This window comes from Chelonia mydas, chromosome 1, assembly GCF_015237465.2.
Source record: "Chelonia mydas isolate rCheMyd1 chromosome 1, rCheMyd1.pri.v2, whole genome shotgun sequence".
In the NCBI taxonomy this organism is placed as follows: Eukaryota; Metazoa; Chordata; order Testudines; family Cheloniidae; genus Chelonia; species Chelonia mydas.
In genome coordinates, this window is record NC_057849.1 from 236505899 (window position 1) to 236523228 (window position 17330).

The 17330-nt window shown below is 42.6% G+C and overlaps 1 protein-coding gene and 1 long non-coding RNA gene across 7 annotated transcripts in view; one reads left to right on the forward strand and one right to left on the reverse strand.

Moving 5' to 3' along the window:
* The first annotated feature begins 443 nt into the window (after positions 1 to 443).
* LOC122464480 lies at positions 444 to 14125 on the forward strand. Of its 2 annotated transcripts, XR_006288557.1 has the most exons (4): positions 444 to 733; positions 6467 to 6625; positions 10674 to 10930; positions 13701 to 14125. It is a non-coding gene; the product is annotated as an uncharacterized LOC122464480 (long non-coding RNA). The 2 variants fall into 2 exon arrangements; XR_006288556.1 differs by lacking the exon at positions 13701 to 14125 and having other exon boundaries at positions 448 to 733; positions 10674 to 11556.
* Positions 3306 to 17330, reverse strand: part of LOC119563654 (perilipin-3-like) — a 103741-nt gene continuing 89716 nt past the window's right edge. Inside the window, exons 1-8 of one of the 5 annotated variants that reach the window (XM_043539645.1) lie at positions 13116 to 15418; positions 11696 to 11742; positions 10043 to 10122; positions 8520 to 8718; positions 8167 to 8240; positions 7393 to 7540; positions 5158 to 5294; positions 3306 to 3869 (exon numbers count right to left, since the gene is read on the reverse strand). In XM_043539645.1, coding sequence (XP_043395580.1) covers positions 3543 to 3869; positions 5158 to 5294; positions 7393 to 7540; positions 8167 to 8240; positions 8520 to 8718; positions 10043 to 10105 — 948 coding nt within the window. In that variant the 5' untranslated portion in view covers positions 10106 to 10122; positions 11696 to 11742; positions 13116 to 15418 and the 3' untranslated portion in view covers positions 3306 to 3542. The other 4 variants (XM_043539639.1, XM_037877245.2, XM_043539636.1 and 1 more) reach the window with 4 other exon arrangements.

Genomic DNA, 17330 nt, shown 5'->3' on the forward strand with positions numbered 1-17330 from the left:
GCTTCCATACTTCATAGCGGTTTTGTGAGGTGCTCAGATACTCTGGCAATCAGGGCTATGTAAATACCTTAGATAGATAGTGAAGCATTTTGTTGGGGAACAAGCGTTAGGTAGGGTAACTGGAAGAACTTGCCCCTCTCCTCCTTCATCCCCCTTTCCAAAAAAAAGAAAAGAGAAAAGTATACCACTTTCTGTTACAGGGAAGGGCAGGAGAAAGGAGTGTTTATCCCTCTGTCACCCCTTCATTGTTCTCCCTCAGGGTTTGAATTGGAAAAAAAAATGGTGGTACTGTCCCAAGCCCTGGCCACAATCCAAGCTCTGCCTATGTGAGATGCTACTTATAGCAGATTGTGCAGATGTACAAAACATGAGCACACATGCTCTGCTGGGTTCCCCTTTGGGCTCGGGTCCCTCTCGGTAAGCTTCAGCTACACCAGTGGGTATGACCAGATTAAGACGGAGGCACAATAGCCACATGCCTGGATCCCAGTCATGTGATTATGTCAATCTCAGCTGCCATTTACAAATAAATGTTTCTACCTCACATGGCTGGAAAGAAAAGCTTGAGAATATCCATTGAATAGAACTGAGGCAGTGATGTCTGCCCATGTCTGCACCCAGCCTCCAGCAGGGGGAGAAGCAGCATCCACCCCAAGAGAAGTAACTCTTTATTCTCCACCCGGCCCTTGCTGTTCCTGGTGTGTGCCCACCCACCTTCCCAGGACTTCAACAGGTAAATGCCTAGCTGGGCTCTGTGGGATTGGTGTCATCTGGTCTTTTAGCCCCAAGGGTCAGATTTTGGCCATGGAAGTGTGAAGTTCCCTAATGACATCCACTCTCACCATGAAAATGAGATGCCAGTCCCAGTAGATTATGCACATATGCAATCCTCCCTCTCCTTTCTTGCTTACTTTGATCAGCAGTGAAATGGTTAAAAATCTAGACATGTATACCACCATCACTTGGCATGGGAGTTACCCCACTTTGATGAATGGGGCAGTTCACACCTCTCTGAGCTCCTGTGTGAGGCTCTCTGCAGGGGCAGGCAAATGCCTGTGCATCTGGGTTTGCCCTTTTCATGTTTTCAAGGTTTTTCCCATAATCTGTTGTCACATTATATTGATAGAGCTTAGCTCCATTAGCACCTGAAGACCAGCTACTCCTGATAATGCAAGAAGCACAGAAATGTAAGTCTGGACAGGACCTCCAATGCACCCTGACTGTTTTGGGGTTCTCACAGAATGAGGCCGCTTTATCATATAACTTGCAAGACACAAAGTTTTCCAAGTAACTGAATTTGAAAGAATTTTACTGTTCATTCTAAACATACGAAGCTGCATTTTTCAAATATTCTTTCAGGCTGCATTTTGTAATGCTTAAGGAAAAGGCCTCTCCACTCCATTGACAGCTTATATGCCTTCAATACAGATAAATATCAAGGAAATTGTAAACATTTGTAAAATGAGCCTGATTGCATGAAAATACAATTTTCCATTGGATTCCCTTTCGCCCACTGTACAGTACAGCCTTGTGACACAAACTACTTCATGGCATTACCTGTGATATTTTGGAGAAGGTGTGAGGTTCTGGTGCAGTTAATTGGGTCAGCAAAAGAGTTATGGATGAACCAGAAGCAACTCAGATTCTTTAGTTTAATTTTGATACCCTACCCAGTGCTGAATCCACCTTAATTTCCACCCTTGTAGTCTTTTTATGTTAGTGCTATCCCCTTCCCTTATGAACATTTACCCCAAATGGGCAACTAGACAGAGATTCTGAGATACTTCCCTTTAGCTGCCACCTTTCCCACTTGACATTGTCATGCAACATTAAAATATTTGCGGACGGACTAGGACTGAGCAAATAATGCATTTTTCATTTCAGCGGCTGAACAAAAAACAAAATTAAAAACAATCCGTTCAAACCAAAACTGATTTTATTTTTCAGTTTCTCCTCATTGAAATGGAATAAATGAACAAATGTGTTTCAAGCCAAACAAAACCATTCATGTGACCCTAAAAGATTATTTTTCAGTTTTTCCTTTCATGTTGGTTTTGGGTGCTTTGTACCCCCTCCCTTTTTTTAAATCTAGCTAAATTTTGAAAAGAAACACCATTTCAAAATGAAAAAAAATAAAGTGTTTCATTTCCAAATGGTCAAAGCGAAACTATTTGAAATGAAAAGTCAAAACACTTCATTTTGAAATGAACAAAACAAACTGTTTTGACTTTTTCAATTTCTTTCCCCCATTTTTTACTTGAATTTTCAAATAATTGCTGTGTTCTGAAAAATGCATTTTTTGGCAAATTTATGATTAAAAAATATTTTACCTAGCTCTAGTGAGGATTTTTCATCCTGTATCAAATTGAGCTTCTGTTACCTGTACTAAAGAATCCAGGTTCCTTAGCAAACTCATACACCTCTTTAGATGGCCTGGCTACTGGGGTGGAGTGGGGTACAAACCCTCACACTATGTTAGCCTGGGTTACACTACCATTCCCATGTGGCAGCATTTCACACCCACTGTGCACAGGGGTAAATGACTACACAAGGTGCAAAGCAGTGGAGAAGCAGGCCTGTATCGTGCAAGTGTCCCAGGACATATAGTGAAGATCTATATATTCTTCTGCCTGGTCTGCCCACTCTCTTCCGACCTGCGTTTTGGAGGGCATTAGCAGCCCCACAGAGCCTGATATCCCATCAGCTACAGAACAGTGATTCCCTACTCAGCCATTCCTCCTGTCCTGCCTGGCTATGTAGGGCAAATCACAATGTTGCCCTTAAAGAGCTTTCTACTTACAAGAGGGGACAACTGGAACTCTAACAGAATTTAAACTACAACTGGGTTAAAAAAAGAACAAGATAAGTTTGTGGAGGATAGGTCCATCACTGGCTATTAGCCAGGATCGGCAGGGATGGTGTCCCTAGCCTGGTTGCCAGAAGCTGGGAATGGGCGACAGGGGATGGATCAATTGATGATTACCTGTTCATTCCCTCTGGGGCACCTGGCACTGGCCGCTGTTGGCAGACAGGACACTGGCTGGATGGACCTTTGGTCTGACGCAGTAGGGTCTCTCTTATGGTCTTATGTAAAGGACTATGCAATGGCACATTCTGTTTGCGATCTTCTAAAATTCCTAATCTTTGATTAACCTCCCTGTTTTAAATTGCTTCTGTTCACCACGTGTGTAACCAAACAAAAGTCTTGCTCAAGGGCAGACTTGCTATAGTTCCCTTTCCCCTCCCACAGCCGGTATTTAAATGATTCTGTGAATTTGGGGAGGCAGATTTCAGCAACAAAGGGACTTTGAAAGAACCTGATTTATTTATTTATTTCCAGGCTATTCTGAGGCTCAGCTCTAATCTCAGAGCTTGGTTCACAAAGATCAAAGCTTTCGTTCGACAAACTTTACAGTTCTACAAATAAATTAGCGCCACAGGGAAGTCGTGTCCTGTAACAGCTTCCAAACTTCTGCAGTCTAAATAGTGTCACTTGTCACGTGCGCCTTCTTTCCATAGTCTGCAGTTTCTGTGGAGTCTGCTTATATTCTGCCTCTTAAAGCATTGAAGGCTCCCACAAACCAACACAGAGGTGTACTGTACACCACATACTCCAGCAGCTCATTCATATGTTCCTCTTTCTTGGTCACTTTCTCCCATATTTGGGAGAGGATTCGTCTAGACAGATCTTGGAAGGAATCAAGAGTGGAGAATGAAGCACGGAGCACTTCTGTGGTACGGGAAACTTGTAGCATCTTGTCCTGAAAGTTGACGGGAAAGTATTCAATAATGATCAGTAGGATCAGATAGATGGTCTTCAGGGGTTGGGTAATTGTATGAATCAAGGCAATGATGCAATATTTCAGCAACTGCAAGAAGCAAATTAATATTGTGAAGGTACAATTTTAGAAATATCTCTTGAAATGGGAGACATCTACAACTAAACTATTGTTTGATCCTAAAACTGTTCCCCAATACGGAACCATTGTTCCCACTCTCTTTGATGTTTTCAATGCCAATCCAGCCCTGTTTGGTATGGTTCCCCCGATAACTGAGGAGCTTGTGTTGAAGCTATATACCAGTGATACTCAGTGCTCAGTGGTGCAGGAGCCATATTAAAGATCAACATTACCCAGTAGTGTGAATTCATTGTTTCATTTACTATAGTACTATATTACATTTACTTATATATATATATATATATATATATATAACACACAGTCAATAAGTTAATAACTTAGTGGAAATTGATAACTTAATTGGTTAACAACATAGTAAAAGCATCCTGACTGGTTAATAATTAAATCACAGTGTTTTAATATCCCATGCTACAAAGAGCCACAGGAGACACATTAAAGAGACACTTGTGGCTTGTGAGCCTCAGGATGAGTATCACTGCTATATACTGTCTGGAAGGGGCCTAGAGAAATAAAAAGTCTTGCAATCTTTGACTCTCATAAAGACTGGATTGCTAAAGAAAAAAAACTTATTAGGACAAAGATCAGCAATGAAGCTGCCAAACCTGAAAAAGATAAGTAAAACAACTGTCTAACTGAAGAAGCTAACTAACACTAATCCTAATGAAGAAGGCACTGGAAATGATACATTCTGACAAAACTGGGTCCATGGACCAGGCGAGGTTCTCGTTCCATCTGCCACCATGGCTGGAAGGAACTATGACAGTTGGTGCTTCACACCACTCGTATGGCACACCCTGCAAACATTTGGAATCACAAGAGGAGGATGTAAGGTAATGGTTCAGTGGCATTGGAAGGTTCCACTGATCCTGGCTGTGACACAGGTACATTCAGTGCTTAATTTGTGTCAGGCTTGCCAGAGCTGAGCCCCGGCACCTTTAGGCTTGGCAGTTCATAACCCCAGCACTTCTGGGCTTGCCGTATCAGTTACGAAAGTAAAAAAATTCTTGATCCCCAGCACTTAATTGCTTGAGCCCCAGCACTGCTTTCATTACAAATGATGCACTGGGTATATCTCAAGAGTGGAAATATGCAGAGGCCACCCAAAGAAGAAGATTAGTTATATTGTGGTCCTGCCCAGAACATCTCTGGGATAAGGATGAAGGGAAAAGAAGAACTTTGTTACTACCAGGTAACTAGTTTGAAGAGCCTCCCAGATGCTTTGGCCAGCATTCCTCACCTTGCTCTGGGAATGCTGGTAAGCACATTGCTGGAATTTGGTCATCATGGAGCCCAAACGCAGTAGGTAACTGTCATAATCTTGCTGCTGCTGAGCAGAAGCCATTCCATGCCCTTCTGCAAAAGCTATAGGTTTAACTGAAAGAGACAAGAGAATAAGGTTATTCTGCCAAATGAAAGGCGATAATGCCAGAATGGACCACAGCTTCCCCAAATCTTCATTTGAAAGCCTGACTTACAGATTCATAGATTATAAAGCCAGAAAGGCCCACTGTGGTCATCTAGTCTGACCTCCTGTATAACACAGGCTACAGAACTTCCACACAATAATTCCTAGAGCAGAGCTTTTAGAAAACCTTTGCAGCACATGTACCTTAGATACTAAGGGTCAGATTTTCAAAAGTATTTAGGAACCCAGAAGGATAAATAGGCACCTGGTGGGATTTTCAAAAAGTTCCTAAGCACATAATTCCTACCGATAGAGATAGGCACCCTGGCATTTTGAACATCTCACTAGATCCCTGTCTGCATCTTTAGGTGCCTCAATACCTTTAAAAATCTGGCCCTTTGGCAACAGCACTACTATTACCACTGTTTGCCACCAATTGAGTGATGGAATTGTTTTAATGAGAAATTGGGTAAACTACTATTGCTGTTATTTGTATTATGGCAGCACCTGGAGCCCCCAACTGACTCAGGTCTTGTTGTGCTAGGCACTGTACATACACGTAGCAGAAGACAGTCTCTTCCCCTACGAATTTATAATCTAAACAGACAATGGGTGGAAGAAAAGATTATCCCTATTTTACAAACGGGGAACTGAAGCACAAAGAACTGAAATGACTAGTCTGAGGCCCTACAGGAATTTGCGGCAGAGCTGGGAATGAAACCCAGATCCAGCGTGTGTAACCACTTTTCCTCTGAAATTAGCCAGTGCTTTTCTAGAAAGGTCAGTGGTTCTTAAAGTATCTCCTCCCCATTTACTACCATTTACCCTTTGGTAAGGAACATAACCATTGACCACACACTTGTATTTCCCCTATCCGTGAAGCATTAACACCCCCCGAGTGACAGCATGTGCTCCAGGATGTAAACACACTCAGCACCAATCATAGGTTTATGGCTTGGGATCTTGCTCTCCCAGATGTCTGCATTTTACTGAGCAATCATCAGCAGAACAAATGTTACATAACAGCTTAACACATGTCATGGCAGCTGAGGTCAAGTCTCACTTCACAAGGTGCCTGGGGACATATTTTAAACTCACTCTCTTCTGTCAGTCCGATATTTGTCTTCCTTTTACACCACAGGGAGGTGAATGGATGAAAGCAAGGACTAGAATGAAGGAGTAGCTCATGGCTTAAAGCTAATTCAAGTGGGAATCCTGTTTATTATTCGGTCTTATCAATGCAAGGGGCCCTTTATCCATTTACTGGCTTGTTATTATATCAGCCAACTCCAAAGAGAAGGTAAGTCCAAGGTAATGAAAAAAGCAGAACATTGGGATGCTCCCAATTTATTTTGGAGCTATGGCAAAAATACTGACACCAGGACTGGAATTTTCAAAAGAACCTATGAGATGTAGGTACTCAGCTTTTACTGGAAATCAGAAGAAGCTGAAAACTGAACTCCCTTAGGCTCTTTTGAAATTCCCAACGCGAGTGTGACCCAGACAAGTTCTTATCCACTTCACCAGCCATGGGGAGGCAGGGATGTGCTCGCTCTTCAGCTGTCTCCAGCACAGCTTACATTTTATTCTTGGCCATATGACTACAGCTGATCAGGAATTTTTCAGCGGAATGTTTTTATATTGGAAAATACAGATTCATCAAAACCAAAACTATTCACAGAAGTGTAGCGATTTGGATGCAACTTTCATCATGAAGGCTTCTCAGCTTCAGGATGGAATTGACAGAACCCCATCCCAGAACAGCCAATAGCCTGGTAGCTAGGGCACTAATTGGGATGTGGGGGCCCCAGGTTCAGCTCCCTGCTCCAAATCAGGCAGAGCAGGAACTTGAACCTGGGTCTCCCACATGCCAGAGTAGTGCCCTAATTACCAGGCTATTTTGGAGTGGGAGTCATTTGTGTTTTTTAATGAAAATGTTTGAAAGGTCTCATTTTCATTCCATTGTGGAACAAAAAAGCATTTCAAATCCTCCAATTTTGATGTAAATCAGAATTCTTGTTTTTCAGCCAGTCCTACATACTTTTCATCCCATGACTGTATCCATACCATTAATCACTGCTGATTTGGGGGTCTCCATATTGGTCTGGATGGCCTCTTTGGTCAGGCCGACCACTCCTATTATTGTCTTGGTCACTGCATCATTTTCACCCATCACTTTGGAAAACCTCATGAAGTCCTTTGCATCTGAAACAACCTGAAAATAAAATAGAGGAAAGTTGGATTTATACTTTAAAAAAAAAAAAAAAAAAAAGCTCTTGGGCAAAGTTTTCAGAGTCGGGTGCCCAAAGCTAGGCTGCTAAATTCATAATGAGATATATAATAAGGTGGGGGTAAATTTTCAAAACTTCTGAACAACTGCAGGTCCATTTTTTAATGCTTTGACCAAAGATCTCATTTCAAAATAGGGTAGATATCAATTGATGAAGGGACATCACCATCTGCTTGTTGTGAGCTTTAATCTTCCATACAGTAGACACTTCAGCATAATGTTGTCCTGGAACATCTATGAAATGGGGCTTGTGTCATCCAATTTGATCTGCCCTTTCCTAGTTTGCAGTCATCAGAAAATGTGTGTTTGTCCACTGCCCCAGTATTTCCTCCAGTGTTTGAATTGAAACTGCATGGACTGCCTGTTATAGTCTAGTGAAATCCACAATAACCCATTTTTTCATCAAATACATTCTTGCAAAATAGGCTACAACTATCCACACCTCTCCAGCAAGGCATTCAGCTGCCACCACTGCTCTAGTTAGTCTTGCTAATAGATCGGATCAGAGCCTTCCCCTTTAAAGAGTCTCTAGTTGAATAAAAGATAATTACCTGATCAGCGGTTTGACAAAGTATCGGCAGCTTCTCCTCCACTGACTCTAGACCCTTGCAGTTTACTGTTGCAGCTATAGAGAGGTAAATTGACTTAGTTTCTTGACTCTCTTTCAGTGTGAGCAGGAACAGACTGGCTTATGTTTATATATCATAGTTCTCAGATCAGCCACATCACAAGTGGAGACAGAGGCCAATTTTCCAGATGGTTTTAGGCACAGAAGTTGCTGAGAAATTGCACACCACCTACGTGTGACAGTCAGGACTGAATGAGGAATTTCCCACTAAATTTTTATTTTGAGTTACGCTTTCCCTTCCCGTTGAGAAAAGCTTCTCTGTCTCAGTTTACTCACATTGAGGTTCCAGGGTATTCAGAACTGGCTGTGCACTGCTGACCACAACTTCATTAATGGTCTTCACTCCTTTCTCTGTCCCAGTACATATAAATTTGATGTACGGGTGTCTCTTTTTGATGGAAGTATATTTAGTGGAAACCAAGTGACAGACATTGCTTACGAAGGGTAGGCCACTAGGTTTCTTCAAGACATTACACTGAGGCAAAACAGAAAAAGTCACATCAGCAAAGATTCACTGGCAGGGTGAGAAGCAAACTCAAAACTCCCCTTGATCTATCTGGCTTTCCAAAGGATTAGGACCAGTCCAGAGCTAGTTTAAATGGCAGCACTTCATTGAAGTCAATGGAGCTACACCAGGTACAGTGGTTGTAGATCTGGAGTTGTAGAGGAAATGAAATCCTACTGTTTGCTCAAAGAAAATCAGAGTCCACGGTCTGCGTTAATACATCTATTTAAACTAGGTAAGTTGAAAAGTCTAATAAAATCAAACATCTAGTCCTACTTCACATTTCTGAGCAATAAGTACTGTAGGTCCATACATTGAGAAGACAGTGGGTTTTGGCGGTGGAGAAGGAGAGTTTACAGCAATTTGAGTCCAGGTACAACTTCTACTAGTTCTGTCTTTGAACTCTTTAAACAGAAAATTAGAATGAAACAAAATCAAAAGATTCTTTTACCCCTTGCCCTTTAAGGAGGGGGTGGAATACTTAGTTATGACTGTTTCTAGTCTTAGTCTAGACCGTTTCTCATCTAATCTAGTGTGACTAATTTAGTAACTAAAAGGAGATGTCATTTCGTTTGCTGTGTACTGCACCTTCAAAATCCACCCCTTCTTGCTCACTTTGGGGGCTCTTGTGAGACAGCTGCTATTTTGTTTTTCAGTTCAGATGCAGTTTTATGCCAATATTACATCACACCAGTAACATAAAACTGGTGTACAGGCCCTTTATACATGTTCTTTGTTGTTTTCCTTCATCAAAAATCAAAGTCAGCTAGACTAAAAACAAACATTGCTTTGGTCGTTGTGCATGGAAAAACATAACAGAAGAAATCACTGAACAGTGGAATGGCTATTTAGAATAGACTTCCAGAAACCACCTTTGAATTTGCTGGACTTCCAGAAACCACCTTTGAATTTGCTGAACAATTGTCAGATACAAATTTTGCTGTGTCAGTGTTGGCCTTGGCATATGACACCAGCGTGGATGAGAAGGGCTGAAAAATACCAGTCCTGATGCTACTTATAAACCTAATGTGAGACCCTCAGCTGGTATAAATCAGCACACCTCCAAAGATAGACAAGCCAATTTACACTAGCTTAGGACCTGGTCCACTATCTTTCTTGGCACAGAATGGAGAATTTAGTATTCACATTCATTCAGTTCTGGACTCATTTCAACAGTCACTAGGCACATTTCTTGACACTTTTGTGTAGGCCTGAATTACCTGTTGGCTGGTGCTTAATAGTGCAAACCAGTATCCTGCCTGCTGAACCCCATATTCCTACAGCATGTACCCACCTGCTTCTTCTGTTCCCAGTTCTCTGAGGAAGCAATGTCTAGTTTGGTCGTCTTAGAGGACATGGTGCAGTCAGTTATAACTGAAAGCCAACAGAGAGACGTAACAGTGTTAAATTAACAGTGTTAAGTTAAGTTTAATGGAAACCTCAGATAACGCACAAGGATGGAGAATCTCACAGACTGATCAAAGCCTAAACTACGTATGGGGCCAAATCCTGATCTCAATTTCAACCCTGACAATCTGGAGTAACTCCATTAAAGTCAATGCCCCGTGTTCTCTCTCTCTGTCTGTCTGTCTGTCATACACATACAGAGTAAAACTCTCTTTCTATGTGTAAGTTGCTCTGAGGGAATGTGAAAAACCTATTACGTGCTTGATCCTGACCAGTGCATGTGGGGGAATGCTGTGCATGTGAGCACAAGCTAAAAGATGATGAGAAGGACAGGGTATGCAAGGGAATCTGATCCTGCCTTAATGAAAGCACTGCTGCATAGCCACTGACTTTCTCCTCTTCCTAAGTAGGAGTAACTCAAAGAGGGGAGTATATAATGTTTCGTTTGCATGCTGGGAGTCTCTCTTAAGCCTGTTTCTTCTCTCACAGAACTATTTCTCATCCTTTTTTCTCCCTAGAATCAAGAGGAAGGTAGCAGATGCACACAGAGTCTAAGACTTACACCCTCCTGTACTCTCTGCTCCTATTCAAGACAGAGCACAGCAGCCTTGCATGTCCTGGTGCACATCGTCCAAGGCCTAAGTGGATGAAAAATTATGACCCCCACTAGCCAAGGACCATTCATCTAACTAACTCCTAATTAAGTGAACAATCATCCTGCAAGGCAATTTTGCAACTTGAAGCCAGTCAATACTACTGTTCATGCCACAGCCAGGTGATTGGCAGCTTGGGATTCACACTGGATACAGAATGCCAGCCTCTTGTGTTGGTCTCCAGTCTTCTCATTCAGCCAGATTAATTAAATAATCAGTCCATGTGGGATGCAAAACTATTTGAAGAAGTCAAAATACTCCTCTCACTTTTCAAATTTTGTTCTCCTGTTATGATTATTTGTATTGCAGTAGCCCCTATGTATCTAGATATGCAGATATGCTGATCACCTTACAATTTTTCATGGATTTTAACTTCACAATACCTCGATGAGATAGGGAAATATTACCCCCATTTTACAGATGGGAAACTGAGGCACAAGGTAGCTTAAATGATCTGCCCAAAGTCTCACAGAAAGTTGGTAACTGAGCTTGAAATTAAGCCAGGGTCTCTTGAGTCCCAGTGTAGTGCCCTATGCACTACATCATCCTTTGTACCCCAGCAGCCCCCAACCAATAGCATGGCCCCATTGTGCCAGGTGTTCCACAAATACCTAGTGAGAGACACTCCCTGCCCTGAAAATCTTACACTGGAATTAGACCAGACAGAGAGAGATGGAGAAAAGGACAGAATTTTCAAGCAGAAAACTGGCAAATGAGGCACACAGAGGTAAAGTGACTTGCCCAGCGTGATCTCGGATATCTGTGGGAGAGCTGGAAAATGAATGCACGTCTCCTGAGTCCCATTCCAGTGTCGCAACCATAACTCAGTACTTCCTCCAATAACAACCTCTTCCCAGCTTCACTGAAGCAGCAGCAGCTCTGATTACCTGCGAGCGGGTCATATCATGTTTGTTTTCATCATTGGCGGGATGGTCTACAGGTGTACAAATTATTCCGTTAGTCTTATTCTTCACCCCCAGAACTCACGTAAGATAACATTGTGTGCATTTTACACCATTCTCATTCCAGAAATACTTTAACACCATTCAAGGGATACTTTAACACCTGCCAAGCACCTGTTACCGGACTATTTCAAAACCTGACCCTCTAGCCTACAAGATAATTACACTTTGTAATAGACCAGAAAATTCTGCCTCATCATTGGCTAAAAATAGTCATGACAAAACATAGCATTTCTATTGTTTACCTTCACAGATGTAAATACTGGGATAAGAAGCAATGTTGCCCAATCAAATCATGTATGCAAATAACTACATTATGATTCTCTGCAGCTGAGTTCGGTGGTGCCTCTCACCTTTGGGCCAATCAGCTATTATATGCAAATCCCTGCTTCCCCATTGGCTCAGAAATGAATAGTTTTTTCTCAGCCTTTAATTTTATTGCAGTTTTTTGGGGGAACTCCATGATTGTATAGTTTCGGAAGTATCTGGTCATCTCTTTGTTATAGCTTCGTATGTCTTATGAAACCACCCATGTATATAATGCTACATGCATTTGCTTTGTACTGCAGTGATCCTTAGTCACTAGATACCTGTCAAATCAGGAACCTTTTGATATTTATGTAAACAGAAATACATATATAGCTGCTATTCCTGTTTTAATGGGAAGTAAACGAAGGCACCTGAGGCTGTGTGACTTGGGTAAGTCACTTAACATGCCATTGAAAGTGCTAACACGGAATCCTGTCTCCTATCTTTTGGTTTATTGACTGAACACTTTCAAAGGGTCGGAGCATAGCTCCTGCTCACGTTGAGTCATACATATGGAATGTATTTATCCCTCCTGTCAATTCAAAAAGTCAGAGTGTACTGCATTGGATACAAACAACTCATATTTGTAGCTTAGGAAAACATTTTCAAAATGGGTCTAAATTAGCTTCCTGACATTCCCCACACAGCTCAGCCTGAAGGAGCACCTTAGCAACAACATTTAGCACTTTGCAAACATTTGCTATTAATTACAGGATCTTAGAACAACAACTCACAGCCCCAGACTCAAAGGAAAGAGGCCAAGTGAGGCCTCAAAAGTTAGCCCTACGCTCATAATTTAAAGCAGTACCTTACAAATCCTCCAATGTACCTTGCAAATAAGTCTTGATTCTCTATTCTAACAGCTCTGAAAACTTTTAAAAGCCCAGCTGCCAAGCATTAAGCTGCAGGCTGGAAAGCTAGTGTGTAATTTCATTGCACAGGAAAGCTAACTAAAAGCCTGTTTACCAGCTCCTCCTTGCACCTCAAAGAAAAGCAGCACAGTTCAATGATACACAACCAAACTCACTGGACCAACCTCTTTCAGATGTAGTTTAAGGGCTCATACGGCCTCACTTGCCAATTGACTCCATTCCCTCCTGCACTAAACCTTGTCCAAATAGTCCTCCAAACTCAGAAAATCCCCAGGCCCCTCAGCTCCCACAACCCAATACCCAGCTACTTGAGAATCCCTCCAGGCTCAGAATTCTTCCTCTCCCTACTTAACACCCACTACCATCAGTCTCAGAGGACCCAGGCCCTGCCCCTTTATACCTTTTTTTAAAACAATGAGCAACAGGTGGTATTGCATCCCATGGTACAACAGCCACAATACACAGCAGTGACAATACTGAGAGGCCATAGTACCCCTAATTGAGGTCTGCCCCTGGTGGTGACCATTTTGGGCAAGGCCAGGTACCCGTAGCAGTAGCAGGGGGGCTACTGAGGAAGCTGGTCCGCTGGGGAAGAGTCAAATGAGAGATTTTGGAGGAAGCAGAAGAAATCCATAAGAGACCCAGGGCTCTGGGTATTTGTGCTCATCTCTTTTTAGCAAGTTTCAGCAGGGGAAAGGCCCATTGCTGAGTGAATGGGAGCGAATTTTTCCACTCTATTCCCCTGACAGACACCATGGCTGTTGTCACCCCCAGCAACATCTCCAGGATGAAGTCAGCTGCCCAGTCTTGCTGGGTAATCTACTATGGCTAGAAAGTGTTATTACGCAGTTTCCACTGAGCCTGCCTAACTTGCTGGGAGGAGTTGGAGAGAGACTTCTTCTTCCTCAGAGCAGGAAAAGGTTTTGGGTAAGAAACTTCAGGCCTAACAGGTAGGGTGACCATATGTCCCATTTTGGCTGGGAAAGTCCCTTTTTTAAGCACTGTCCCTGCCATCCCAACATTTTTTTTTTTCAAAAGGAGGCATTTTTCCCATTTGCTCTGGGCAGCTTGATCAGTTGGCAAGAGCAAACGGACAAATGCCCACTTTTGTCAAAAAAGTGGGGTGCGGTGTGGAGGAACATGGGGGCAGGCAAGCAGAGATGCCAGCCCCCTGCAACAGGAGAGATAGAGCTGGGGAGGAGAGGCACTGGCAGCGTTTCAGCATGGGGGTCGGCAGGGTTTCAGCAACCTGCCAACAGCCTCCTGAGGGGTCCCTGGCAGGGTTCCAGACATGGGCAACAGCCTCATGGAGGTGGGAAGTACATCTCGGGTGAGCGGTTGGGAGTGTCCTGTTTTCTCTTTGGGAAATATGGTCACCCTACTAACAGACGACTGGGGAATGTTGCAGAAACACTAAAGGACATCAGGTTAATGGTAGTGAGGAGACCCAGGGTGACATCCCGACCCCAGTGAAGACAGTGAGAAACTCAGTGAGACACTGGAAGGGAGTTTTAAAACTCTTCTGTGATGAGAAGCCCCCTCTGTGGGTTTTGCAGTGTCCCAGAATCACGTTTCCTTGTGTTCCCCTATCTGTGTGGTATAGCCATCTGCTGTATTGTAAGCTTGGCACCTCTAGTTAACACTAATACATAATAAAGTGGACATAACTCCCATTGAGTTCAGTGGGTTTTGCTCCTGATTCCAGGAGGGCTAAATTGAGTACATCTAACACCTCACATACAAAAGTATATCTGCTAATCTTGGGGACAAGGGTCCTGCCAAGCTGCTGTGTCCCCTACATCCTTTAGAGCTGCTGAGACCCATATCTCCTAGAGCAAACGGCCATGTGGGGCTGCTGTGCCTCCCAGCCCTGTACAACAAGTGGATGTAGGCAGGGCCATAATGGATGAGACCAGTAAAGGTTGGGGCTATTAAGAGAGTGGACGCTAATTTTTTACTGTGTATAAAGCCACAGATTCATTTAATACATCTTGTCCCTGGAGGCTGAAACTAGGACTGGGTGAACAGGTTCAGATAAGGTAAAGACAGAACTAAATTTTTGTGTGAAACTGCAGCTGAACCCAAAACTATGGGAAGGTTTTGCCCCTGCACTTCATCATTTTGGCCTGATCTACACTTAAAAGTTAGTTCCATATTGCTATGTCGGCCCTGGGATGTGAAAAATCCACATCCCTGACTGATGTAGCTATGCCAACCTAACCCCCAGCGTAGACACAGCTCTGTCAACAAAAGAATGCTTCTGTCGACTTACCTACTGTCGTTTGGGGAGATGGTGTTCCTAATCTGATGGAAAAACCCCTTCTGTTGCTGTAGGTTGCATCTAGACTATAGGTTTATGTCGTTATAGCTACAGTGAAGTAGCTATGCTACTGTAGTCTCAGTTTATAGTCTCTGACACTAAACTGGGAGGAGAGGTAGATACGCTGGAGGGTAGGGATAGGATACAGAGGGATCTAGACAAATTAGAGGATTGGGCCAAAAGAAATCTGGTGAGGTTCAACAAGGACAAGTGCAGAGTCCTGCACTTAGGACGGAAGAATCCAATGCACCGCTACAGACTAGGGACCGAATGGCTAGGCAGCAGTTCTGCAGAAAAGGACCTAGGGGTTACAGTGGACGAGAAGTTGGATATGAGTCCACACTGTGCCCTTGTTGCCAAGAAGGCCAATGGCATTTTGGGATGTATAAGTAGGGGCATTGCCAGCAGATTGAGGGACGTGATCGTTCCCCTCTATTCAACATTGGTGAGGCCTCATCTGGAGCACTGTGTCCAGTTTTCGGCCCCACACTACAAGAAGGATGTGGAAAAATTGGAAAGAGTCCAGCGGAGGGCAACAAAAATGATTAGGGGACTGGAACACATGACTTATGAGGCGAGGCTGAGGGAACTGGGGATGTTTAGTCTTCAGAAGAGAAGAATGAGGGGGGATTTGATAGCTGCTTTCAACTACCTGAAAGGGGGTTCCAAAGAGGATGGCTCTAGACTGTTCTCAGTGGTAGTAGATGACAGAACAAGGAGTAATGGTCTCAAGTTGCAGTGGGGGAGATTTAGGTTGGATATTAGGAAAAACTTTTTCACTATGAGGGTGGTGAAACAATGGAATGCGTTACCTAGGGAGGTGGTGGAATCTCCTTCCCTAGAAGTTTTTAAGGTCAGGCTTGACAAAGCCTTGGCTGGGATGATTTAGTCGGGGATCAGTCCTGCTTTGAGCAGGGGGTTGGATTAGATGACCTCCTGAGGTCCCTTCCAACCCTGATATTCTATGATGCTATGATTTTATGATTTAGTGTAGACATACCCTTTGACTAGAATCAAAAATATCAATGGGCAATGAGTCTGAACCAAACTCCCATATTTGAGCTCAATCTTTAGTACCAATATACATTATTATGAAAGGCAGATCTTATAGTATTTCTGGCCCTGCTGGAACTAGAAAATCTTGGAAATCTTGTTCCCCTGAGACTTCCAGATCCCTAGCAAAGGACAAACACAGAGAGGAGGTTTCAACCACAAGGCATCAACATCCTTTGTTACTTTTCAATGTAATTGTTTTTTCCAAAAACAATGCAGGGTTTTTTTTAAAAAAAGATTTTTCCACATGATATTGCAAAAATGTTACATCTATCGTATGGTGGAGATATCCTGCTGTTGAAAGTGATTTGATTGTCTGACATTCCCTAGATTATGCTGATAAGTAAATCAGCCTTAATCCTTATGACAGACAGATTTAAATCTGTCTTTTTTAAAGCCAGGATTATAATCAATGGCATCAATAAATGCATTGTGCACAAACACAGCATTATTGAAGTAAGGGTGAGATGAATCACCAGTTACAAAATCAAAATATCCAACTAGAAATGTAAAGAGGGCCAAAGTTTAGCCTTCACTTCAGATCCAATGACAATCAATTTATTGGTAACTACGCTGTACAAATCGTATATGATTGCCTTAGCCTTTGGAGATGTGCCTGTATTTATTTCCACTTACTGACTTTTCTGGGTAATAACAAAGCAGAGCCTCTGCTATGCTGTCTGTTGAATGACCTTTTTATGCAACAGTCTGTGATTTACAGAAGACTGCTTCCTCCACTAGTGTTCTTCTATCTTCTGAGTTCACAAAAGAAGACTCTCCTAAACAACAAAAAACCAACACAAAAGCTCATGGCCAAATTCATCCTTAGTTTGACTCCACTGGAGTGAAGTTCTATCTATCTATTTTATAGGTTCCCCATTGCTGTAGTGCCTGATACTCCTGGGGGAATTCTGTGCCAAAAAAATAAAAATTCTGTGCAAAATATTTTAAAATTCTGCATATTTTATGACAAAATATGCAGATTCCTTATGAGGCTTATTAATAC